The following is a 26267-nucleotide window of genomic DNA, read 5'->3' as shown; positions in this document are numbered from 1 at the left end:
GATGGTGTACGTGTTTCCTCCACTTCCTCTGATCCAAAGAATCCTAAAACGAATAAAAAGGGAAAAGGTTCAAGCAATACTCATTGGTCCGGACTGGCCAAGAAGGGCCTGGTACGTGGACCTTCTGGAGATGCTCCAGAAATTTGTCTGCGGTGGAATTTCATCTGGGACGGTTCCTGCTTTCTCTGCAGGCAGGCGTGGATGTGGGCCTGCGTCTGGGCTCCATAAAAGTCCAGATTTCGGCCTTATCCATTTTTCTTTCAGAAACAATTGGCTTCTCTCCCTGAGGTCCAGACATTCTTGAAAGGTGTTCTGCACATCCAACCTCCCTTTGTGCCTCCCACGGCACCTTGGGATCTCAATGTGGTGCTGCAGTTCCTTCAATCGGGCTGGTTTGAACCGTTACAGGAGGTGGACGTAAAATATCTTACCTGGAAGACCGTCGCACTGTTGGCCTTGGCTTCAGCAAGACGTGTGTCGGAGCTGGGGGCTTTGTCTCACAAAAGTCCCTATTTAATTTTCCACGAGGACAGAGCAGTCCTCAGAACTCGTCAGCAATTTCTTCCTAAAATGGTGTCCAGATTTCACATCAACCAACCAACCTATGGTGGTTCCGGTTGTCACCGACATCACTGCTACTTCAGAGTCTTTGGATGTTGTGAGGGCTTTGAAGGGGTATGTGAAAAGAACAGCTCGTCACAGAAAGTCGGACTCGCAGTTTGTTCTTTATGATCCCAATAAGATTGGGTGTCCTGCTTCAAAGCAGACAATTGCACGCTGGATCAGACTTACTATCCAGCATGCTTATTCCACGTCAAGTTTGCCGTGTCCAAAATCTGTACAGGCCCACTCTATTAGGTCGGTGGATTCTTCCTGGGCGGCTGCCCGGGGTGTCTTGGCTTTACAGCTCTGCCGAGCAGCTACTTGGTCAGGTTCGAACACATTTGCTAAGTTCTACAAGTTCGATACTTTGGCCTCTGAGGACCTTCAGTTTGGCCAATCAGTTCTGCAGGAACCTCAACACTCTCCCACCAGGTTTGGGAGCTTTGGTACATCCCCATGGTACTAAATGGACCCCAGTATCCTCTAGGACGTAAGAGAAAACAGGATTTTAATACCTACCGGTAAATCCTTTTCTCCTAGTCCGTAGTGGATGCTGGGGTCCACTTCAGTGCCATGGGGTATAGACGGTTCCGCAGGAGCCATGGGCACTTTAAGACTTTTCAAGGGTGTGAACTGGCTCCTCCCTCTATGCCCCTCCTCCAGACCTCAGTATAGGAACTGTGCCCAGGGAGACGAACATTTCGAGGAAAGGATTTACTTTTAAACTAATGGTGAGATTCATACCAGCTCACACCTCAACCATGCCGCACAACATGGCATTCAACTTAACACATGCCAACGGGCATGAACAATTGCAGCAACATGCTGAAAATAATCGTAACACAACACTCGTGTAACTACAAAATTAACAACTGCAGGTAAAGTACGCACTGAGTCGGGTGCCCAGCATCCTCTACGGACTAGGAGAAAAGGATTTACCGGTAGGTATTAAAATCCTGTTTTCTCATACGTCCTAGAGGATGCTGGGGTCCACTTCAGTACCAGGGTGTTATACCAAAGCTCCAGTACGGGCGGGAGAGTGCGGATGACCCTGCAGCACCGATTAACCAAACTTGAGGTCCTCATCGGCTAAGGTGTCAAACTTGTAAAACTTTGCAAACGTGTTTGCCCCTGACCAAGTAGCTGCTTGGCAAAGTTGTAACGCCGAGATTCCCCGGGCAGCCGCCCAGGATGAGCCAACCTTTCTAGTAGAATGGGCATTTACCGACTTCGGTATTGGCAATCCTGCCGTGGAATGAGCGTGCTGAATCGTCCCTCTGATCCAGCGCGCAATGGTCTGCTTAGAAGAAGGACACCCAATCTTGTTGGGAGCATACAGGATAAACAGAGCCTCAGTTTTCCGAATCCTAGCTGTTCTTGCGACATAAATTTTCAAAGCTCTAACCACATCAAGAGACTTTGGCGCAGTGAAGATGTCAGTAGCCACTGGCACCACAATAGGCTGGTTTATATGGAAAGACAAAACCACCTTCGGAAGAAAATTGTTGGTGAGTTCTCAACTCTGCCCTGTCTTCATGGACAATCAGGTAAGGGCTCTTGTGAGACAAGGCCCCCAACTCAGACACCCGCCTTGCGGATGCCAAGGCCAATAGCATGACCACTTTTCAAGTGAGAAACTTCAATTCTATCTCCTGTAGAGGTTCAAACCAATCCGATTGAAGGAATTGCAACACCACATTAAGGTCCCATGGTGCCACCGGAGGCACAAATGGAGGTTGGATGTGCAGCTCCCCTTTCACGAACGTCTGAACTTCTGGAAGAGAGGCCAATTGTTTTTGAAAGAAAACCGATAAGGCCGAAATCTGGACCTTGATTGAACCCAATCTTAGGCCGCATCCACACCCACCTGCAGAAAATGGAGAAAACGTCCCTAGTGAAACTCTTCCGTAGGAGCCTTCTTGGATTCCCACCAAGACACATATTTTCTCCAAACAGGTGTTATTGTCTAGACGTTACTCCTTTCCTGGCCTGAATAAGAGTGGGGATGACTTCTTTGGGAATACCCTTACGGGCTAGGATACGGCGCTCAACAGCCATGCCGTCAAACGTAGCCGCGGTAAGTCTTGATACACACACGGCCCCTGCAGCAGCAGGTCCTCGCGAAGAGGAAGAGGACGAGGATCTTCTACGAGCAACTCCTGAAGATCTTGATACCACGCCCTCCTTGGCCAGTCTGGGACAATGAGGATAGCTCAAACCCTTGTTCTTCTTATGAGCTTGAGAACTTTTGGTATCAGTGGAAGTGGAGGGAAGACATACACCGACCGAAACACCCACTGTGACACCAGTGCATCCACTGCTATTGCTTGAGGGTCTCTCGACCTGGAACAATATCTCTGAAGCTTCTTGTTGAGACGAGATGCCATCATGTCTGCTTGAGGAACACCCCAAAGAATTGTCACCTCTGCGAAGACTTCTTGGTGGAGGCCCCACTCTCCTGGATGGAGAACGTGTCTGCTGAGGAAGTCTGCTTCCCAGTTGTCCACTCCCGGAATGAAAATTGCCGACAGAGCTCTTGCATGTCTTTCTGCCCAGAGGAGGATCTTTGTCACCTCTGCCATTGCCACTCTGTTTTTCGTTCAGCCCTGACGGTTTATGTACGCGACTGCTGTTACATTGTCCGACTGGATCTGCACGGGTTGATCTTGAAGAAGATGCCCTGCTTGTAGAAGGCCGTTGTAAATGGCTATCAATTCCAGAACATTTATGTGAAGACAGGATACCTGACTTGACCATTATCCTTGGAAGCTTTTTCCCTGTGTGACTGCTCCCCAGCCTCGGAAACTTGCATCCGTGGTTACTAGGACCCAGTCCTGAATCCCGAACCTGCATCCCTCTAATAGGTGAGAACTGTGCAGCCACCACAGGAGTGAAATGCTGGCTTTGGAGGACAGGATTATCTTCTGGTGCATGTGTAGGTGGGATCCGGACCACTTGTCCAACAGGTCCCACTGGAATACTCTGGCATGGAATCGGCCAAGCTGTATGGCCTCGTAGGCCGCTACCATCTTTCCCAACAACCGAATGCATTGATGAATCGACTTTCTTGTTGGTTTCAAAATCTGTTTGACCATTCTCTGGATTTCCAGAGCCTTATCTACCGGAAGAAATACCCTCTGTACTTCTGTGTCCAGTATCATCCCCAGAAATGACAATCTTGTCGTCGGTTCCAACTGCGACTTCGGAAAATTCATGATCCAACCGTGTTGTTGGGAGTACTGACAGGGAAAGTGAAATGTTCTGTACCAACCGTTCCCTGGATCTCGCTTTTATCAGGAGATCGTCCAGGTAAGGAATTATATTGACTCCTTGTTGTCGAAGGAGGACCATCATCTCTGCCATCACCTTGGTGAATACCCTCGGTGCCGTGGAGAGTTCGAACGGCAACGTCTGGAACCGGTTATGGCAATCCTGTACTTGCAATCTCAGATAAGCTTGATGAGGAGGATAAATGGGAACATGCAAGTAAGCATCTTTTATGTCTACTGACACCATGAAGTCCCCTTCCTCCAGACTGGAAATCACTGCTCTCAGAGATTCCATTTTGAACTTGAATCTTTTCAGGTAGAGATTCAGAGATTTCAGGTTTAAAATTGGTCTGACCGAGCCGTCCGGCTTCGGAACTGCGAAGAGGCTTGAATAAAAGCCTTCTCCCTGTTGTGACAAGGGTACCAGGACAATGACCTGATCCTGACATAATTTTTGAATTGCAGCTGTTACTACTTCTCTGTCCGGAAGAGAAGCTGGCAAGGTCGATTTGAAATATCGGCATGGAGGGACGTCTTTAAACTCCAGTTTGTATCCATGGGACTCTATTTGCAAGACCCATGGGTCCAGGCCAGATTGAACCCAGAGCTGACTGAAAAGTTTCAGACGTGCTCCCACCCGAGCGGACTCCCGCAAGGGAGCCCCAGTGTCATGCTGCAGATTTGTTAGAAGCAGGGGTTGATTTCTGCTCCTGCGTTCCTGGAGACGCTGTGGACTTTTTTTCCTCTTCCCCTCCCTCTACCTGCAAAGAAAGGGGAGCCTTTACCCTTTTTGTATTTGTTGGGCCGAAAGGACTGCATCTGAGAGTGATGAGTCTTTTTTTGTCGGCACAGGAGCATTAGGCAAGAATGTCGACTTACCTGCAGTAGCCGCAGAGACTAAAGCATCCAGCCCATCTCCAAACAAGGCCTCACCTTTATACGGGAGAGCCTCCATATTTCTTTTGGAATCTGCGTCAGCATTACATTGGCGAATCCACAACGCCCTCCGAGCTGAGACTGCCATAGTAGCGGTTTTTGAACCCAAGAGCCCAATATCTTTCATGGCTTCTAGCATGTATGCAGCAGCGTCTTTAATATGACCTAAGGTTAGGAGTATCTCGTCTCTCTCTATCGTGTCAATTTCAGATGACAAGTTGTCTGACCATTTTTCGATAGCACTACTCACCCATGCACAAGCAATGGTGGGCCTGAGTAGCGTACCATTGGCCACATAAATAGATTTTAACGTAGTCTCCAACTTGCGGTCTGCCGGCTCCTTTAGTGAAGCCGTCCCAGGTGCAGTGAGAATCACCTTTTCTCTGACGTCCTAAGTGGATGCTGGGGACTCCGTCAGGACCATGGGGGGTTAGCGGCTCCGCAGGAGACAGGGCACAAAACTAAAGCTTTAGGATCAGGTGGTGTGTACTGGCTCCTCCCCCTATGACCCTCCTCCAAGCCTCAGTTAGGTTTTTGTGCCCGTCCGAGCAGGGTGCAATCTAGGTGGCTCTCTTAAAGAGCTGCTTAGAAAAAGTTTTTAGGTTTCTTATTTTCAGTGAGTCCTGCTGGCAACAGGCTCACTGCATCGAGGGACTTAGGGGAGAGAAGTTCAACTCACCTGCGTGCAGGATGGATTGGCTTCTTAGGCTACTGGACACCATTAGCTCCAGAGGGAGTCGGAACACAGGTCTCACCCTGGGGTTCGTCCCGGAGCCGCGCCGCCGACCCCCCTTGCAGATGCTGAAGATTGAAGGTCCAGAAACCGGCGGCAGAAGGCTTTTCAGTCTTCATGAAGGTAGCGCACAGCACTGCAGCTGTGCGCCATTGTTGTCACACACTTCACACCAACGGTCACGGAGGGTGCAGGGCGTTGCTGGGGGCGCCCTGGGCAGCAATGTATAATACCTTATTCTGGCTAAAAATACATCACATATAGCCCCTGGAGGCTATATGGATGTATTTAACCCCTGCCAGGTCTCAGAAAAACGGGAGAAGAAGCCCGCCGAAAAGGGGGCGGGGCCTATTCTCCTCAGCACACAGCGCCATTTTCCCTCACAGAAAGGCTGGTGGGAAGGCTCCCAGGCTCTCCCCTGCACTGCACTACAGAAACAGGGTTAAAACAGAGAGGGGGGGCACTTATTTGGCGATATGTATATATATATTAAAATGCTATAAGGGAAAAACACTTATATAAAGGTTGTCCCTGTATAATATAGCGTTTTTGGTGTGTGCTGGCAAACTCTCCCTCTGTCTCCCCAAAGGGCTAGTGGGGTCCTGTCCTCTATCAGAGCATTCCCTGTGTGTGTGCTGTGTGTCGGTACTTGTGTGTCGACATGTATGAGGACGATGTTGGTGAGGAGGCGGAGCAGTTGCCGGTAATGGTGATGTCACTCTCTAGGGAGTCGACACCGGAATGGATGGCTTATTTAAGGAATTACGTGATAATGTCAACACGCTGCAAGGTCGGTTGACGACATGAGACGGCCGGCAAACCAATTAGTACCTGTCCAGGCGTCTAAAACACCGTCAGGGGCGTTAAAACGTCCTTTTACCTCAGTCGGTCGACAAAGACACAGACACGGACACTGACTCCAGTGTCGACGGTGAAGAAACAAACGTATTTTCCTTTAGGGCCACACGTTACTTGTTAAGGGCAATGAAGGAGATGTTACATATTTCTGATACTACAAGTACCACAAAAAAGGGTATTATGTGGAGTGTGAAAAAACTACATGTGGTTTTTCCTGAATCAGATAAATTAAATGAAGTGTGTGATGATGCGTGGGTTTCCCCCGATAGAAAATTATTGGCGGTATACCTTTTCCCGCCAGAAGTTATGGCGCGTTGGAAAACACACCTTAGGGTGGATAAGGCGCTCACACGCTTATCAAAACAAGTGGCGTTACCGTCTCCAGATACGGACGCCCTCAAGGAGCCAACTGATAGGAGGTTGGAAAATATCCTAAAAAGTATATACACACATACTGGTGTTATACTGCGACCAGCGATCGCCTCAGCCTGGATGGGCAGCGCTGGGGTGGCTTGGTCGGATTCCCTGACTGGAAATATTGATACCCTTGACAGGGACAGTATTTTATTGACTATAGAGCATTTAAAAGATGCATTTCTATATATGCGAAACTCTGGCATCAAGAGTAAGTGCGATGTCCATATCTGCCAGACGATGTTTCTGGACACGACAGTGGTCAGGTGATGCAGATTCCAAACGGCACATGGAAGTATTGCCGTATAAAGGGGAGGAGTTATTTGGGGTCGGTCCATCGGACCTGGTGGCCACGGCAACAGCTAGAAAATCCACCTTTTTTACCCCAAGTCACATCTCAGCAGAAAAAGACATAGTCTTTTCAGCCTCAGTCCTTTCGTCCCCATAATATCTGCCCAGGGACAGAGGTAAGGGAAGAAGACTGCAGCAGACAGCCCATTCCCAGGAACAGAAGCCTTCCACCGTTTCTGCCAAGTCCTCAGCATGACGCTGGGGCCGTACAAACAGGTGCGGTGGGGGGTCGTCTCAAGAGTTTCAGCACGCAGTGGGCTCACTCGCAAGTGGACCCCTGGATCCTACAAGTAGTATCCCAGGGGTACAGATTGGAAATTCGAGACGTCTCCCCCTCGCAGGTTCCTGAAGTTTGCTTTACCAACGTCTACCTCAGACAGGGAGGCAGTATTGGAAACAATTCACAAGCTGTATTCCCAGCAGGTGATAATCAAAGTACCCCTCCTACAACAAGTAAAGGGGTATTATTCCACACTATATTGTGGTACTGAAGCCAGACGGCTCGGTGAGACCTATTCTAAATGGAGTCACTCAGAGCAGTGATAGCGAACCAGGAAGAAGGGGACTATATGGTGTCCCTGGACATCAAGGATGCTTTCCTCCATGTCCAAATTTGCCCTTCTCACAAAGGGTACCTCAGGTTCGTGGTACAAAACTGTCACTATCAGTTTCAGACGCTGCCGTTTGGATTGTCCACGGCACCCCGGGTCTTTACCAAGGTAATGGCCGAAATGATGATTCTTCTTCAAAGAAAAGGCGTCTTAATTATCCCTTACTTGGACGATCTCCTGATAAGGGCAAGGTCCAGAGAACAGTTGGAGGTCGGAGTAGCACTATCTCAAGTAGTTCTACGACAGCACGGGTGGATTCTAAATTTTCCAAAATCGCAGCTGTCTCCGACGACACGTCTGCTGTCCCTAGGGATGATTCTGGACACAGTCCAGAAAAAGGTGTTTCTCCCGGAGGAGAAAGCCAGGGAGTTATCCGAGCTAGTCAGGAACCTCCAAAAACCAGGAAAAGTGTCAGTGCATCATTGCACAAGGGTCCTGGGAAAAATGGTGGCTTCTTACGAAGCGATTCCATTCGGCAGATTTCACGCAAGAACTTTTCAGTGGGATCTGCTGGACAAATGGTCCGGATCGCATCTTCAGATGCATCAGCGGATAACCCTGTCTCCAAGGACAAGGGTGTCTCTTCTGTGGTGGCTGCAGAGTGCTCATCTACTAAAGTGCCACAGTTATGCATTCAGGACTGGGTCCTGGTGACCACGGATTCCAGCTTGAAAGGCTGGGGAGCAGTCACACAGGGAAAAAATTTCCAGGGAGTGTGATCAAGTCTGGGGACTTCTCTCCGCATAAATATACTGGAGCTAAGAGCAATTTACAATGCTCTAAGCTTAGCAAGACCTCTGCTTCAAGGTCAGCCGGTATTGATCCAGTGGGACAACATCACGGCAGTCGCCCACGTAAACAGACAGGGCGGCACAAGAAGCAGGAGGACAATGGCAGAAACTGCAATGATTCTTCGCTGGGCGGAAAATCATGTGATAGCACTGTCAGCAGTTTTCATTCCGGGAGTGGACAACTGGGAAGCAGACTTCCTCAGCACGACCTCCACCCGGGAGAGTGGGGACTTCATCGAGAAGTTGTTTCCACATGATTGTGCACCGTTGGGAAAGACCAAAGGTGGACATGATGGCGTCCCGCCTGAACAAAAAACTGGACAGGTATTGCGCCAGGTCAAGAGACCTTCAGGAAATAGCTGTGGACGTTCTGGTAACACCATGGGTGTACCAGTCGGTGTATGTGTTCCCTCCTCTGCTTCTCATACCAAAGGTACTGAGAATTATAAGACGTAGAGGAGTAAGAACTATACTCGTGGCTCCGGATGGGCCAAGAAGGACTTGGTACCCGGAACTTCATGAGATGCTCACAGAGGACTCAGGGCCTCTGCCGATAAGAAGGGACTTGCTTCAGCAAGTACCATGTCTGTTCCAAGACTTACCGCGGGTGCGTTTGACGGCATGACGGTTGAACGCCGGATCCTAAGGGAAAAAAGTCATTCCGGAAGATGTCATTCCTACCCTGGTCAAAGCCAGGAAGGAGGTGACCGCACAACATTATCACCACATGTGGCGAAAATATGTTGCGTGGTGTGAGGCCAGGAAGGCCCCACGAAGAAATTTCAACTCGGTCGATTCCTGCATTTCCTGCAAACAGGAGTGTCTATGGGCCTCAAATTGGGGTCCATTAAGGTTCAAATTTCGGCCCTGTCGATTTTCTTCCAGAAAGAATTGGCTTCAGTTCCTGAAGTCCAGAAATTTGACAAGGGAGTACTGCATATACAACCCCCTTTTGTGCCTCCAGTGGCACTGTGGGATCTCAACGTAGTCCTGGGATTCCTCAAATCACGTTGGTTTAAACCGCTCAAATCTGTGGATTTGAAATATCTCACATGGAAAGTGACCATGATGTTGGCCCTGGCCTCGGCCAGGCGAGTGTCAGAATTGGCGGCTTTGTCTCACAAAAGCCCATATCTGATTGTCCATTCGGACAGGGCAGAGCTGCGGACTCGTCCCCAGTTTCTCCCTAAGGTGGTGTCGGCGTTTCATCTGAACCAGCTTATTGTGGTACCTGCGGCTACTAGAGACTTGGAGGACTCCAAGTTGCTAGATGTTGTCAGGGCCCTGAAAATATAGATTTCCAGGACGGCTGGAGTCAGGAAAACTGACTTGCTGTTATCCTGTATGCACCCAAAAAACTGGGTGCTCTTGCTTCTAAGCAGACGATTGCTAGTTGAATGTGTAGTACAATTCAGCTTGCACATTCTGTGGCAGGACTGCCACAGCCAAAATATATAAATGCCCATTCCACAAGGAAGGTGGGCTCATCTTGGGCGACTGCCCGAGGGGTCTCGGCTTTACAACTTTGCCGAGCTGCTACTTGGTCAGGGGCACACCCTGGCTGAGGAGGACCTGGAGTTCTCTCACTCGGTGCTGCAGAGTCATCCGCACTCTCCCGCCCGTTTGGGAGCTTTGGTATAATCCCCATGGTCCTGACGGAGTCCCCAGCATCCACTTAGGACGTCAGAGAAAATAAGATTTTACTTACCGATAAATCTATTTCTCGTAGTCCGTAGTGGATGCTGGGCGCCCATCCCAAGTGCGGATTGTCTGCAATACTTGTACATAGTTATTGTTACAAAAAAATCGGGTTGTTATTGTTGTGAGCCGTCTGTTCAGAGGCTCCTACGTTTGTCATACTGTTAACTGGGTTTAGATCACAAGTTATACGGTGTGATTGGTGTGGCTGGTATGAGTCTTACCCGGGATTCAATATCCTTCCTTATTGTGTACGCTCGTCCGGGCACAGTATCCTAACTGAGGCTTGGAGGAGGGTCATAGGGGGAGGAGCCAGTACACACCACCTGATCCTAAAGCTTTAGTTTTGTGCCCTGTCTCCTGCGGAGCCGCTAACCCCCCATGGTCCTGACGGAGTCCCCAGCATCCACTACGGACTACGAGAAATAGATTTATCGGTAAGTAAAATCTTATTTTTAGTTAAACATGACAGGGCACTGTCTAGAACGGGGGGTGACTCCCATCTTTTCCTGTCCTCTGCCGGGAAGGGATAAGCAACCTGAATTCTTTTGGGAATCTGAAATTTCTTTTCAGGGTTTGCCCAAACTCCCTCAAAGAGAGTATTTAGCTCGTGAGAAGGAGGGAAAGTTATGTTAATTTTCTTTTCCTTATAAAAATAAGCCTTCTCCTGCGGTAAAGGAGGGGCTTCCGTAACTTCTAAAACCTCCTTTATAGCAACAATCATATATTGAATGCTTTTTGCCAATTTAGGATCTATTCCCCTGGAATCACTAGTGTCGACACAGGAATCAGAGTCCGTGTCTTTGTACTATTTGTGCAAATGGCCTCTTATGTGACCCAGAGGGATCCCCTGTGGATGACAAGGCAGAACTATGAAAAATCACATCTTCCACTGATTTTCTCCTTTTCTCCAGTTTTCTGCATGAGACTCAGACTTATCCAATCTCTTACTGATATGATTCACACTATCACGTAATACTTTCACCCATCCAGGCTCGTGGTGTGCCGGCAGCGCCACCACATTACAACTCTGTGTCCCTAAAATGGCTCCCTCAGGGGAAGAGCTCCCTGCCTCAGACATGTCACACACGTGCACAACCACACCACAGACACTCTGGGGCTTATAGGGGACAGACCCACAGTTAAATCTGTCAGAAGGACACAAAGGATTTACCAGCTCATAACCCAGCGCTAGTGATAAAAACCCTGTGTAACACAAAACTGCCCACAAACCTGTAGTGCTTTTATAATGATAAATTCACAATACAGCACCAATTTATACTGCCCCCCCCCCCCCCCCCCCCCTGTTTTGCACCCTGATACTTGTTCAGAAGTGGAGGAGGACCAGCGTTCTTCTCTGCAGCTTGCTTGAAGAGAAAATGGCGCTGAGCAGTCTGCTGGCTGACTGAGGAGGAAGCCCGCTCCCGCAATGGCGCGTTTCTCCTCAGCAATTTCAATACTAATTTTTATACTGGCGGGGGTAGGACTGTGCCTCAGCAACTTATGTCCCCTTATTAGCCAGTTTTTATTAGGTTACATGCTGCCCAGGGCGCCCCCCCCCCCCGCGCCCAGCACCCTGCTGTGCCTGTGTTGAAGGGTAGCATGGCGCGCAGCGTTCCCGCCCGCTGCGCGGTACCATTTAGCCGTCACGATGACTGAAGAACCTCTTCTGTACACTTACCTGTCTTCTGACTTCTGGCTCTGTAAGGTGGGTGACGGCATGCTGTGGGAGTGAGCGCATAGCCGCAGCTAGTGTTCAGTACCCTTCAGGAGCTAATGGTGTCCTGTCAGCCAGAAGCAGAGCCATGAAACTATTCAGGAAGTTGGTTCCTACTTCTGCCCCCTAAGTCGCACGAAGCAGGGAGACTGTTGCCAGCAGTCTCCCTGAAAATAAAAAACCTAACATAAAGTATTTTTTAGTGAAACTCAGTAGAGCTCCACTAGAGTGGTACCAGTGTGCCTGGGCACATTTTCTAAACTGAGATCTGGAGGAGGGGCATAGAGGGAGGAGCCAGTTCACACTCTGAAAAAGTCTTAAAGTGCTCATGGCTCCTGCGGAACCTTTTATACCCCATGGTACTGAAGTGGACCCCAGCATCCTCTAGGACGTATGAGAAATTAGGGTTTTAATTACCTACCGGTAAATCCTTTTCTAGTAGTCCGTAGAGGATACTGGGAGCGCCCAGTGCTTCTTCGTTCTTCCTTTACTGTTACTTGGTTAAGTAATGTTGGTTCAGCCATTGCTGTTCCTATTTCAAGTTTGGTTAGCTTGGCTTTCCTCTTGTTGTGTGTGTGCTGGTTCGGAATCTCACCACTATCCTTATCTGTCCTTCTCTCAAAGTATGTCCGTCTCCTTGAGCACAGTTTCCTAAACTGAGTCTGGTAGGAGGGGCATAGATGGAGGAGCTAGCCCACACGATTAAATTCTTAAAGTGCCCATGGCTCCTAGTGGACCTGTCTATTCCCCATGGTACTGAATGGACGCCAGTATCCTCTACGGACTATGAGAAAAGAATTTACCGGTAGGTAATTAAAATCTTATCTATTCTTGTATGCCTTTTCCTGAGCCTATAACATTTATTACTGTATGCCTTTCCCTGAGCCTATGGCATTTATTACTGTATGCCTTTCTCTGGGCCATAGCATTATTCCCGTATGTCTTTCACTGGGGAGGCACTTGATGTACCGGCTGTCGGGATCCCAGCGCTCAGCATACTGGCGGCGGTATTCCGACAGCAGTATACCGACAACTTTTCTCCCTCTTGAGGTGTCCACGACACCCCTGCAGGGAGAATAGAGTCACCGTGCCCGCAAGCGGCTCTTTGCGCTCGCCCCGCTGCCTGCATTCCGGCGGTTGGATCCCAGCGCTGGTATGCTGAGCGCCGGGATCCAGACATCCGGCCAATCGTACTACACCCCTTTCACTGGGCCTGTAGTGTTACTGGTGTCCGGTCTCTAGGTCGACCACACTTAGGTCGACAGTCATTAGGTCGACCACTTGTGCGACATGCAGTAGGTCGACGTGGTCACTAGGTCGACATGCATTTTTCATTTTTTTAACATTTTTTTTCAACTTTTTCATACTTTACGATCCACATGGACTACGTTTAGGAATAGTAACCTTGCCGAAAGCATGTCGAGCGAAGCGAGCCATGCAAGGGGACGCGGTGTACTAATTGGGGTTCCGGGTCACTTTACGAAGAATACGACACCAAAAATAATTACAAAAATCATGTTGACATTTTTCCATGTCGACCTTGTTCATATCGACCTAACGACTGTGTTGACCTATTTCAGGTGTTGACCTAGTCACTGTCTACCAATAGTGGTCGACCCTATGATCCACACCCAGTGTTTCTGTATGCCTTTCTCTGAGCTTGTAGCATTTACTACTGTATGCCTTTCACTGGGCCTACAGCATTGAACAACAGTGAGTTAGGTTCAGTTAACCCCTGCAATACTATAGAACAATAAAAAATTCTCATTAATAGAATAATAATATAATTATATAAATTGTTCACATATTTTTATTTTGTCTCATTGGTCTTTGGGATGAATTCAATTATTTTGTGTGACCGATCTCCCGTCTAGAGTAACAGGAGATCGCGGGTGCAATTCAATTGGGGGTGGGGTTCGCGAGAACAGGCTGGGTTTAGCCATATATAATGGGAGACCACCAGTTGCTATACTGATGCTGAAATCCTATAGAGTGGGAATAGAACCAGTGGTGAGTGCAGCAAGCCCACAAGGGGCTGTGTGCTCGCCCCCCTTCCCCCGCTGGCAATCTAAACACCGGGATCCCGGTGTCAGTATGTTGACCGGCGGTATCCTAACTACCAGTCACCCATACCCAACCCAATATAACAACTAAATTTGACCCAAGTACTGGGCGCGATGTGAAAAGTGCCGTTTGGATGCTGAAGGGATCTCTCTTCGCTCAATTGTGTTCGTCGGCCCAGACAGAAATGTCAGCGCCAGCGGCTTTTCGGGCTCTAATGGAGCAACAAATGAATTGCTCTGTCAGGCGCTGTCTAGTGGCCTCTGGTGCAAATAACAAATGAATTCCTTCTTTCAAATCATTCTTTATACCTTATACTCTACTAACAGCGGTTATCAGCACAATAATCCATTGTTTTTATTTGTAATATACAATAATTGCTGTGTATACAGTAGCAGCAATTTCTGTTTGTTTTTGCAACGATTTGTTTCTCTTACGTCCCTAGAGGATGCTGGGCACTTCATAAGGACCATGGGGATAGATGGGCTCCGCAGGAGACATGGGCACTTTAAGAAAGACTTTAGATCTGGTGTGCACTGGCTCCTCCCTCTATGCCCCTCCTCCAGATCTCAGTTTGATACTGTGCCCAGTGGAGACTGGGTGCTTTTCAGAGAGCTCTCCTGAGCTTTCTGACAGAAAGTATATTTGTTAGGTTTTTTATTTTTAGGGAGCCTGCTGGCAACAGACTCCCTGCATCGAGGGACTGAGGGGAGAGAAGCAGACCTACTTCTGTGAGTTTCAAGGCTCTGCTTCTTAGGCTACTGGACACCATTAGCTCCAGAGGGAGTCAGAACACAGGTCTCACCCTGGAGTTCGTCCCGGAGCCGCGCCGCCGTCCTCCTCACAGAGCCGGAAGATAGAAGCCGGGTGAGTATGAGAAGAAAAGAAGACTTCAGAGGCGGCAGAAGACTTCATGATCTTCACTGAGGTAACGCACAGCAGTGCAGCTGTGCGCCATTGCTCCCAAACACCTCACACACGGCAGTCACTGTAAGGGTGCAGGGGGGGCGCCCTGGGCAGCAATATAAACCTCATTTCTGGCAAAAGAGATATATATACAGCTAGGCACTGTATATATAAAGAGCCCCCGCCAGTTTTTATTATATTTAAGCGGGACAGAAGCCTGCCGCCGAGGGGGCGGGGCTTCTCCCTCAGGACTCACCAGCGCCATTTTCTCCACAGCACAGCTGAGAGGAAGCTCCCCGGACTCTCCCCTGCTTATCCAGAGAAGAGGGGGGGGGGCACATAATTGGCAGCAAATAATAGTATTATAGCGCTACTGGGTAAACACATTGTGTGTTTTTCCTGGGTTATTAGCGCTGGGTGTGTGCTGGCATACTCTCTCTCTGTCTCTCCAAAGGGCCTTGTGGGGGAACTGTCTTCAGATAAGAGGATTCCCTGAGTGTGTGGTGTGTCGGTACGTGTCTGTCGACATGTCTGAGGTAAAAGGCTATTCTAAGGAGGAGATGGAGCAAATGTGTGTGAGTGGTGTCTCCGTAGACAACGCCAACACCTGACTGGATATGTGGAATTAAGTGCTGAGGTAAATTTATTGCTCAAAAGATTAGAGAACAGACAGGGAATCTACCCATGTCTGTCCCTATGTCGCAGGGACCTTCAGAATCTCAATACGCCCACTATCCAAAATAATAGACACTGATACCGACACGGAGTCTGACTCCAGTGTCGACTACGATGATGCAAAGTTACAGCCAAAACTGGCAGAAAAGTATTCAATATATGATTATTGTAATAAAAGATGTTTTGCATCTGACACGAGGGTACACATGTTTAAGGGGAAGAAAGCTGAGATAACATTTCCCCCCTCTCATGAACCAAATGAATTGTGTGAAAAAGAGCGGGAATCTCCAGACAAGAAACTGCAGTTTCCCAAAAGAATTCTCATGGCGTATCCTTTCCCTGCTAGGGCCAGGATACGATGGGAATCCTCCCCTAGGGTGGACAAGGCATTGACACGTTTACCCAAAAGGTAGCACTGACATACCAAGATACAGCTACCCTCAGGGATCCTGCAGATAGCATGCAGAAAAGTACTTTAAAGTCCATTTACACACATTCTGGTACACTACTCAGACCGGCGATTGTGTCGGCAGGGGTTTATAGCGCTGTAGCAGCGTGGACAGATACCTTATCAGCGGAGATTGAAATCCTAGATAAGGATACCATGTTATTGACCCTAGGATATATAAAAGATGCTGTCTTATATATAAGACATGCTCAAAGAGACATTGGTCTACTGGGTTCTAGAGTCAACGCTATGTCGATTTCTGCTAGACGTGTCCTGTGGAACATGCAATGGACAGGTGAAGCCGACTAAAAGAGGCATATGGAGGTTTTACCTTACAAGGGTGAGGAATTGTGTGGAGAAGGGCTCTCGGACCTGGTCTCCACGGCTGCAGCTGGTAAATCCAATTTTTTGCCTTATATTCCCTCACAGCCTAAGAAAGCACGTCATTATCAAATGCAGTCCTTTCGGTCGCAGAAAAACAAGAAAGTACGCGGAGCGTCCTTTCTTACCAGAGGTAAGGGCGCAGGGCACAGCTAGTTCCCAGGAACAGAAGCCCTCCCCGGCCTCTACTAAATCCACCGCATGACGCTGGGGCTCCGCTAAGGGAGTCCGCCCCAGTGGGAGCACGTCTTCGACTCTTCAGCCACATCTGAGTTAACTCACAAGTGGATCCCTGGGCAATAGAAATTGTTTCTCAGGGTTACAAGCTGGAATTCGAAGAGGTGCCTCCTCGCCGGTTTTCCTTATCGGCCCTACCGGCTTCTCCCCCAGAAAGGGAGATAATATTAAATACAATTCACACTTTGTATCTCCAACAGGTGGTGCTCAAGGTTCCCCTCCTTCAACAAGGAAGGGGATATTACTCAACCTTGGCTGTAGTCCCGAAACCGGACGGTTCGTTCAGACCTATTTTAAAATTAAAATCTCTGAACCTATACTTGAAAAGGTTCAAATTCAAGGTGGAATCGCTCAGAGCGATCATCGCCAGCCTGGAAGGGGGGGATTTTATGGTGTATCTAGACATAAAGGCTGCATACCTTCATGTTCCCATTTATTCACCCCATCAGGCGTACCTGAGAATTACGGTACAGTATTGTCATTACCAATTTCAGGGTAATTGGCGGAAATGATGGTGCTCCTACGCAAGCAAGGAGTCACAATTATCCCATACTTGGACGATCTCCTAATAAGGGCGAGATCAAAAGAGCAGTTGTTGAACAGCGTGTCACTTTCGCTGAAGGTGTCACAGCAACACGGCTGGATTCTCAATTTCCCGAGGTCACAGTTGGTTCCTATAACTCGTCTGCCCTTCTTGGGTATGATTCTGAATACGGACCAGAAATGGGTTTTCTCTGACGTCCTAGTGGATGCTGGGAACTCCGTAAGGACCATGGGGAATAGACGGGCTCCGCAGGAGACTGGGCACTCTAAAGAAAAGATTAGGTACTATCTGGTGTGCACTGGCACCTCCCTCTATGCCCCTCCTCCAGACCTCAGTTAGAATCTGTGCCCGGCCAGAGCTGGGTGCTCCTAGTGGGCTCTCCTGAGCTTACTAGTAAAGAAAGTATTTATTAGGTTTTTTATTTTCAGTGAGCTTCTGCTGGCAACAGACTCACTGCTACGTGGGACTAAGGGGAGAGAAGCAAACCTACCTGCTTGCAGCTAGCTTGTGCTTCTTAGGCTACTGGACACCATTAGCTCCAGAGGGTTCGAACACAGGCACCTGTCCTCGATCGTCCGTTCCCGGAGACGCGCCGCCGTTCCCCATGCAGAGCCAGAAGAACAGAAGCTTGAAGACGACGAAATCGGCGGCTGAAGACTCCTGTCTTCATTAAGGTAGCGCACAGCACCGCAGCTGTCCGCCATTGCTCGCAGCACACTTACACACTCAGGTCACTGTAGGGTGCAGGGCGCTGGGGGGGAAGGAGGGGGGGCCCTGGGCTGCAATTGATGTACCTTTTGGCATAAAAATACATATATACAGTCTGGCACTGTATATATGTAAAAACCCCCGCCATTTTTTCACACAAAGCGGGACAGAAGCCCGCCGCTGAGGGGGCGGGGCCTTCTTCCTCAGCACACCAGCACCATTTTCTCTTCACAGCTCCGCTGGAAGCAGCTCCCCAGGCTCTCCCCTGCAGTATCCAGGTACAAGACGGGTTAAAAAGAGAGGGGGGGCACATAAATTTAGGCGCAAATAAGACATATAAAGCAGCTATTGGGTAAATCACTTATTATCAGTGAGAATCCCTGTGTTATATAGCGCTGTGGTGTGTGCTGGCATACTCTCTCTCTGTCTCCCCAAAGGACTTTGTGGGAGGCGGAGCAAGGGCAGATAAGTGTGGGGTCGCCCCCGTCGGGGGCCGACACCTGATTGGATGGATATGTGGAAGGTCTTAAACGACAATGTTAGCTCCTTACATAAAAGGTTTGATGACGCTGCAGCCTTGGGACAGCCGGGGTCTCGGCCCGCGCCTGCCCAGACGACTCAGAAACCGTCAGGGGCTCATAAACGCCCTCTATCTCAGATGGTTGACACAGATGTCGACACGGAGTCCGACTCCAGTGTCGACGATGATGAGGCACATTTACAGTCTAAAATGACCAAGGCCATCCGATACATGATTACTGCAATGAAAGATGTATTACACATTTCTGAGATTAACCCTGTTAATACCAAGAGGGTTTATATGTTTGGGGAGAAAAAGCAGCCAGTGACTTTTCCCCCATCTGATGAATTAAATGAATTGTGTGAAGAAGCGTGGAGTTCCCCTGATAAGAAATTTGTGATTTCTAAGAGGTTACTGATGGCGTACCCTTTCCCGCCAACGGACAGGTTACGTTGGGAAACATCCCCTAGGGTGGACAAGGCACTGACACGCTTATCTAAAAAGGTGGCCCTGCCGTCTCAGGATACGGCCGCCCTAAAGGAGCCTGCGGATAGAATGCAGGAAGCTATCCTGAAGTCAGTGTATACACACTCTGGTACTCTACTGAGACCTGCTATTGCTTCAGCCTGGATGTGTAGTGCTGTAGCAGCGTGGACAGATACTCTGTTAGACGACATAGATTCCCTCGACAGAGATACTGTTTTGCTAACCCTGGGCCATATCAAAGACGTCGTCTTATATATGCGCGATGCTCAGAGGGACATTTGCCTGCTGGGCTCTAGAATTAATGCTATGTCCATTTCTGCCAGGAGGGTCTTATGGACTCGGCAATGGACAGGAGATGCTGATTCTAAAAAACACATGGAGGTTTTGCCTTATAAGGGTGAGGAATTGTTTGGGGACGGTCTGTCGGACCTCGTGTCTACAGCAACAACTGGAAAGTCGACTTTCTTGCCTCCGGTTTCCTCACAGCCTAAGAGAGCACCGTATTATCAAATGCAGTCCTTTCGTTCCCAAAAAGGCAAGAGGGTCAGGGGTGCATCCTTTCTTGCCAGAGGCAGGGGTAGAGGTAAGAAGCTGCACCATGCAGCCAGTTCCCAGGAACAAAAGTCCTCCCCTGCTTCCACTAAGTCCACCGCATGACGTTGGGGCTCCACAGGCGGAGCCAGGTGCGGTGGGGGCGCGTCTCCGAAACTTCAGCAACCAGTGGGTTCGCTCACAGGTGGATCTCTGGGCTATACAAATTGTATCTCAGGGATACAAGCTGGAATTCGAAGCGACTCCCCCCCGCCGTTACCTCAAATCAGCCTTGCCAGCTTCCCCCATGGAAAGGGAGGTAGTACTGGCGGCAATTCACAAGCTGTACCTCCAGCAAGTGATTGTCAGGGTCCCCCTCCTTCAACAGGGAAGGGGTTACTATTCCACAATGTTTGTGGTACCGAAACCGGACGGTTCGGTGAGACCCATTCTGAATTTAAAATCTTTGAACACTTATATAAAGAAATTCAAGTTCAAAATGGAATCGCTCACAGCGGTTATTGCAAGCCTGGAAGAGGGGGATTTTATGGTGTCGCTGGACATCAAAGATGCTTACTTGCATGTCCCCATTTACCCACCTCACCAGGAGTACCTCAGGTTTGTGGTACAGGACTGTCATTACCAGTTCCAGACGTTGCCGTTTGGCCTGTCCACGGCACCGAGAATATTAACCAAGGTAATGGCCGAAATTATGATACTCCTTCGGCAGAAGGGAGTTATAATTATCCCGTACTTGGACGATCTCCTCATAAAGGCGAGGTCCAGGGAGCAGTTGTTGATCAGCGTAGCACTCTCTCAGGAAGTGTTGCAACAGCACGGCTGGATTCTGAATGTTCCAAAGTCGCAGCTGATTCCCACGACGCGTCTGCTTTTCCTGGGCATGATTCTGGACACAGAACAGAAGAAGGTGTTTCTCCCGGTGGAGAAGGCCCAGGAATTAGCATCTCTGGTCAGGGACCTCCTGAAACCAAAACAGGTCCTGGGAAAGATGGTGGCTTCATACGAAGTCATTCCCTTCGGCAGGTTCCATGCGAGGATCTTTCAGTGGGATCTGTTGGATAAGTGGTCCGGATCGCATCTTCAGATGCATCGGCTGATCACCCTGTCCCCAAGGGCCAGGGTGTCTCTTCTGTGGTGGCTGCAGAGTGCTCACCTTCTCGAGGGCCGCAGGTTCGGCATACAGGACTGGGTCCTGGTGACCACGGATGCAAGCCTCCGAGGATGGGGGGCAGTCACTCAGGGAAGAAACTTCCAAGGGCTGTGGTCAAGTCTGGAGACTTCTCTACACATAAATATACTGGAACTAAGCGCCATTTACAACGCCCTGAGTCAAGCAGAGCCCCTGCTTAGAAACCGGCCAGTACTGATTCAGTCAGACAACATCACGGCGGTCGCCCATGTAAACCGCCAGGGCGGCACAAGAAGCAGGATGGCAATGGCGGAAGCCACAAAGATTCTTCGGTGGGCGGAGAATCACGTGCAAGCACTGTCAGCAGTGTTCATTCCGGGAGTGGACAACTGGGAAGCAGACTTCCTCAGCAGACACGACCTCCACCCGGGAGAGTGGGGACTTCATCAAGAAGTCTTCACACAGATCGCAAAGCGGTGGGAACTGCCACAGGTGGACATGATGGCGTCCCGCCTCAACAAAAAGCTAAAAAGATATTGCGCCAGGTCAAGGGACCCTCAGGCGATAGCTGTGGACGCCCTAGTGACACCGTGGGTGTACCAGTCGGTATATGTGTTTCCTCCTCTTCCTCTCATACCCAAGGTACTGAGAATAGTAAGAAAGAGAGGAATAAGAACAATACTCATTGTTCCGGATTGGCCAAGAAGGACTTGGTACCCGGAACTGCAAGAAATGCGCACAGAGGACCCATGGCCTCTGCCTCTCAGACAGGACCTGCTGCAACAAGGGCCCTGTCTGTTACAAGACTTACCGCGGCTGCGTTTGACGGCATGGCGGTTGAACGCCGGATCCTAGCTGAAAAAGGCATTCCGGATGAAGTTATTCCTACGCTGATAAAGGCTAGGAAAGACGTGACAGCAAAGCATTATCACCGTATATGGCGAAAATATGTTTCTTGGTGTGAGGCCAGGAAGGCCCCTACAGAGGAATTCCATCTGGGTCGTTTCCTGCACTTCCTACAGTCGGGGGTGACTATGGGCCTAAAATTGGGGTCCATAAAGGTCCAGATCTCGGCCCTATCCATTTTCTTTCAAAAAGAACTGGCTTCACTGCCTGAGGTTCAGACGTTTGTTAAGGGAGTGCTGCATATTCATCCCCCTTTTGTGCCACCAGTGGCACCCTGGGATCTTAACGTTGTGTTGGATTTCCTGAAATCCCACTGGTTTGAGCCACTTAGGACCGTGGAACTAAAGTATCTCACGTGGAAAGTGGTCATGCTGTTGGCCTTAGCATCGGCTAGGCGCGTGTCGGAATTGGCGGCTTTGTCATGTAAAAGCCCATATCTGATCTTCCATTTGGACAGGGCAGAATTGAGGACTCGTCCCCAATTTCTCCCATAGGTGGTATCATCGTTTCATTTGAACCAACCTATTGTGGTGCCTGCGGCTACTCGGGACTTGGAGGACTCCAAGTTACTGGACGTAGTCAGGGCTTTGAAAATATATGTTTCCAGAACGGCTGGAGTCAGGAAGACTGACTCGCTGTTTATCCTGCATGCACCCAACAAGCTGGGTACTCCTGCTTCAAAGCAAACCATTGCGCGCTGGATTTGTAGCACGATTCAGCTAGCTCATTCTGCGGCTGGATTGCCGCATCCAAAATCAGTAAAAGCCCATTCCACAAGGAAGGTGGGCTCTTCTTGGGCGGCTGCCCGGGGGTCTCGGCTTTACAGCTTTGCCGAGCGGCTACTTGGTCGGGTTCAAACACATTTGCAAAGTTCTACAAGTTTGATACCCTGGCTGAGGAGGACCTTGTGTTTGCTCATTCGGTGCTGCAGAGTCATCCGCACTCTCCCGCCCGTTTGGGAGCTTTGGTATAATCCCCATGGTCCTTACGGAGTTCCCAGCATCCACTAGGACGTCAGAGAAAATAAGAATTTACTCACCGGTAATTCTATTTCTCGTAGTCCGTAGTGGATGCTGGGCGCCCGTCCCAAGTGCGGACTTTCTGCAATACGTGTATATAGTTATTGCTTAAATAAGGGTTATTGTTATGAGCCATCCGTTGAGTGAGGCTCAGTTGTTGTTCATACTGTTGAGGTTATCACAAGTTGTACGGTGTGATTGGTGTGGCTGGTATGAGTCTTACCCTGGATTCAAATTTCCTTTCCTAGTAATGTCAGCTCGTCCGGGCACAGTTTCCCTAACTGAGGTCTGGAGGAGGGGCATAGAGGGAGGAGCCAGTGCACACCAGATAGTACCTAATCTTTTCTTTAGAGTGCCCAGTCTCCTGCGGAGCCCGTCTATTCCCCATGGTCCTTACGGAGTTCCCAGCATCCACTACGGACTACGAGAAATAGAATTACCGGTGAGTAAATTCTTATTTATCTTCCGATAGAGAAGGCCCAGGAACTAATGACTCTGGTAAAAAACCTATTAAAGTCAAAACAGGTGTCAGTGCATCACTGCACTCGGGTCCTGGGAAAGATGGTGGCATCTTACGGGGCCATTCCCTTCGGCAGGTTCCATGCGAGGACTTTCCAATGGGATCTACGGAACAAGTGGTCTGGATCACATCTACAGATGCATCAGTTAATCACCCTGTCCCCTAGGGCCAGGGTGTCTCTCCTATGGTGGCTGCAGAGTGCTCACCTTCTGCAGGGTCGCAGGTTCGCCATCCAGGACTGGATTCTGGTAGCCACGGACGCGAGCCTCCGAGGTGGGGGAGCAGTCACACAGGGAAGAAACTTCTAAGGTCTTTGGGTCAAGTAAAAAAACTTGTATTCAAATCAACATCCTGGCGCTGAGGGCCATATACAACGCCCTTCGGCAAGCGGAAACATTGCTTCACGACCTACCGGTTCTGATCCAGTCAGACAACATCACCGCAGTGGCTCATGTAAACCGCCAAGGCGGCACAAAGAACAGAGTGGAAATGGCAGAAGCCACCAGGATTCTCAGCTGGGCGGAAAAACATGTAAGCGCATTTTCAGCAGTTCATTCCGGGAGTGGACAACTGAAAAAGCAGACTTCCTCAGCAAACACGACCTGCATCCAAGAGAGGACTTCTTTAGGAAGCCTTCGCACAGATTGCAAGTCAGTGGGAACTGCCACAGATAGACATGATGGCGTCCCGCCTCAACAAGAAGCTACAGAGGTATTGCACCAGGTCAAGAGACCCTCAGGCAGTAGCTGTAGATGCCCTAGTGACACCGTGGGTGTTCCAGTTGGTCTATATTTTTCCCCCTCTTCCTCTCATACCCAAGGTGTTGAGAATGGTAGGAGGGAGAGAAATTAGAGAACAATCCTCATTGTTCCAGATTGGCCACGAAGGACCTGGTATCCGGATCTGCAGGAAATGCTCACAGAAGATCCGTGGCCTCTTCCTCTAAGACAGGACCGGTTGCAACAGGGGCCATGTCTATTCCAAGACTTACCGTGGCTGCATTGGACGGCATGGCGGTTGAATGCCGGATCCTGGCGGATAAAGGTATTCCGGATGAGGTAATTCCTACGCTAATAAAGGCTAGGAAGGACATGACATCTAAACATTATCACCGTATATGGCGAAAATATGTTTCTTGGTGTGAGGCCAGGAATGCTCCTACGGAAGGATTCCATCTGGGCCGTTTCCTTCACTTCCTGCAAACTGGAGTTAATTTAGGCCTAAAATTAGGATCTATTAAGGTTCAGATTTCGGCCTTATCCATTTCTTTCAAAAGGAATTGGCCTCTCTCCCTGAAGTACAAACTTTTGTGAAGGGAGTACTGCATATTCAGCCTCCTTTTGTACCTCCGGTGACGCCTTGGGACCTTAACGTGGTGTTAAGTTTCATTAAGTCACACTGGTTTGAACCACTTAAAACGGTGGAGTTGAAAAATCTCACTTGGAAGGTGGTCATGTTATTAGCTTTGGCTTCGGCTAGGTGAGTGTCGGAATTAGCGGCTTTATCACATAAAAGCCCCTATCCATATGGATAGAGCGGAATTGCGGACCCGTCCTCAATTCCTGCCAAAAGTGGTTTCATCTTTTCATATGAACTATTGTGGTGCCTGTGGTTACGCGTGACTTGGAGGATCCCGAGTCCCTTGATGTGGTCAGGGTTTTGAAAATTTACGTGGCCAGATCGGCTACAGTCAGAAAAACAGAAGCACTGTTTGTCATGTATGCAACCAACAAGATTGGTGCCCCTGCTTCAAAGTAGACTATTGCTCGCTGGATCTGTAACACGATTCAGCAGGCGCATTCTATGGCTGGATTGCCGTTACCTAAATCGGTTAAGGCCCATTCCACTAAGTAGGTGGGCTCTTCTTGGGCGGCTGACAGAGGGGTCTCGGCGCTACAGCTGTGCCGAGCTACTACTTGGCCGGGTTCAAACTCCTTTGCAAAGTTCTATAAGTTTGATACCCTGGCTGAGGAGGACAGCCTGTTTGCTCAATCGGTGCTGCAGAGTCATCCGCACTCTCCCGCCCGTTTGGGAGCTTTGGCATAATCCCCATGGTCCATACGGAGTCCCCAGCATCCTCTAGGACGTAAGAGAAAATAAGTTTTTAAACCTACCGGTAAATTTTTTTCTCGTAGTCCGTAGAGGATGCTGGGCGCCCGTCCCAAGTGCGGACTACTTCTGCAAGACTTGTATATAGTTATTGCTTAAATAAGGGTTAATCGGTCTTGGACTGATGCTATGTCGTTTTCATACTGTTAACTGGATAGTATATCACAAGTTATACGGTGTGGCTGGTATGAATCTTGCCCTTGGATTAACAAAAATCCTTTCCTCGTACTGTCCGTCTCCTCTGGGCACAGTTTCTCTAACTGAGGTCTGGAGGAGGGGCATAGAGGGAGGAGCCAGTGCACACCAGATCTAAAGTCTTTCTTAAAGTGCCCATGTCTCCTGCGGAGCCCGTCTATCCCCATGGTCCTTACGGAGTCCCCAGCATCCTCTACGGACTACGAGAAAAAGATTTACCGGTAGGTTTAAAATCTTATTTTTTACAGCTGCATATATTTGTTAATGTTTCCTTAACAATTCAGAATTCTTATCTCCAGTTTTTATTTACAGGTTGCTGTAGATGATACTGAGGATGTATCCCTGGATTTAGGGAATGAGGAAGATTTGGTGTTAAGGAAAGCACAAATCAGGTGCGACAAATACTCCTGTATAATTGATGACAGTGGAACTTACAAGCTAACACATGTACATGCTGGGTTCAGTATGGTATGCCGGCGGTCGGGCCGACCGCCAGCTTACCGACAGTGCGGCGAGCTTAAATGTGCCCCTTTGTGGGTTCGCTGCGCTCGCCACGCTATGGGCACGGTGTTATTTTATTCTCCCTCCAGGGGGGTCGTGGACCCCCACGAGGGAGAATAAGTGTCGGTATGCCGGCTGTCGGGATTCCGGCGCCGGTATACTGTGCGCCGGGATCCCGTCAGTCGGCATACTGAAGACCACCCGTACATGCCCACACATACACCTAGGGTTAGAGAGAAAACTTGCATGCGGAGAATATACAAGCTCCACACACAGGGCCGTGGTTGGTATTAAACCCACAACCTCAGTGCTGTGAGGCAGTAATGCTAGCCACTACCCCCCCATTGTGCAGGCGAAATGGTGTACTCCTGCAGCAGACACATGTTCGT

General features: G+C 49.3%; 1 protein-coding gene across 6 annotated transcripts in view; it reads left to right on the top strand.

Moving 5' to 3' along the window:
- The window catches only part of TVP23A (trans-golgi network vesicle protein 23 homolog A), a 138683-nt gene that overhangs the window by 12516 nt on the left and 99900 nt on the right, over nt 1–26267 (top strand). For all 6 annotated transcript variants that reach the window (XR_010182058.1, XM_063934283.1, XM_063934285.1 and 3 more), the window contains exon 2: nt 25690–25769. Coding sequence is in view for 5 of the 6 variants with exons in the window: in XM_063934283.1 (XP_063790353.1) it covers nt 25690–25769 (80 nt within the window). In the remaining variant the exon portion in view is untranslated. The remainder of the gene's footprint in view (nt 1–25689; nt 25770–26267) is intronic.

The sequence above is a fragment of the Pseudophryne corroboree genome, chromosome 7 (genome assembly GCF_028390025.1).
Source record: "Pseudophryne corroboree isolate aPseCor3 chromosome 7, aPseCor3.hap2, whole genome shotgun sequence".
Classification (NCBI taxonomy): domain Eukaryota; kingdom Metazoa; phylum Chordata; class Amphibia; order Anura; family Myobatrachidae; genus Pseudophryne; species Pseudophryne corroboree.
Note: the sequence above shows the minus strand (reverse complement) of the source record. Positions and strands in the feature narration are given on the sequence as shown.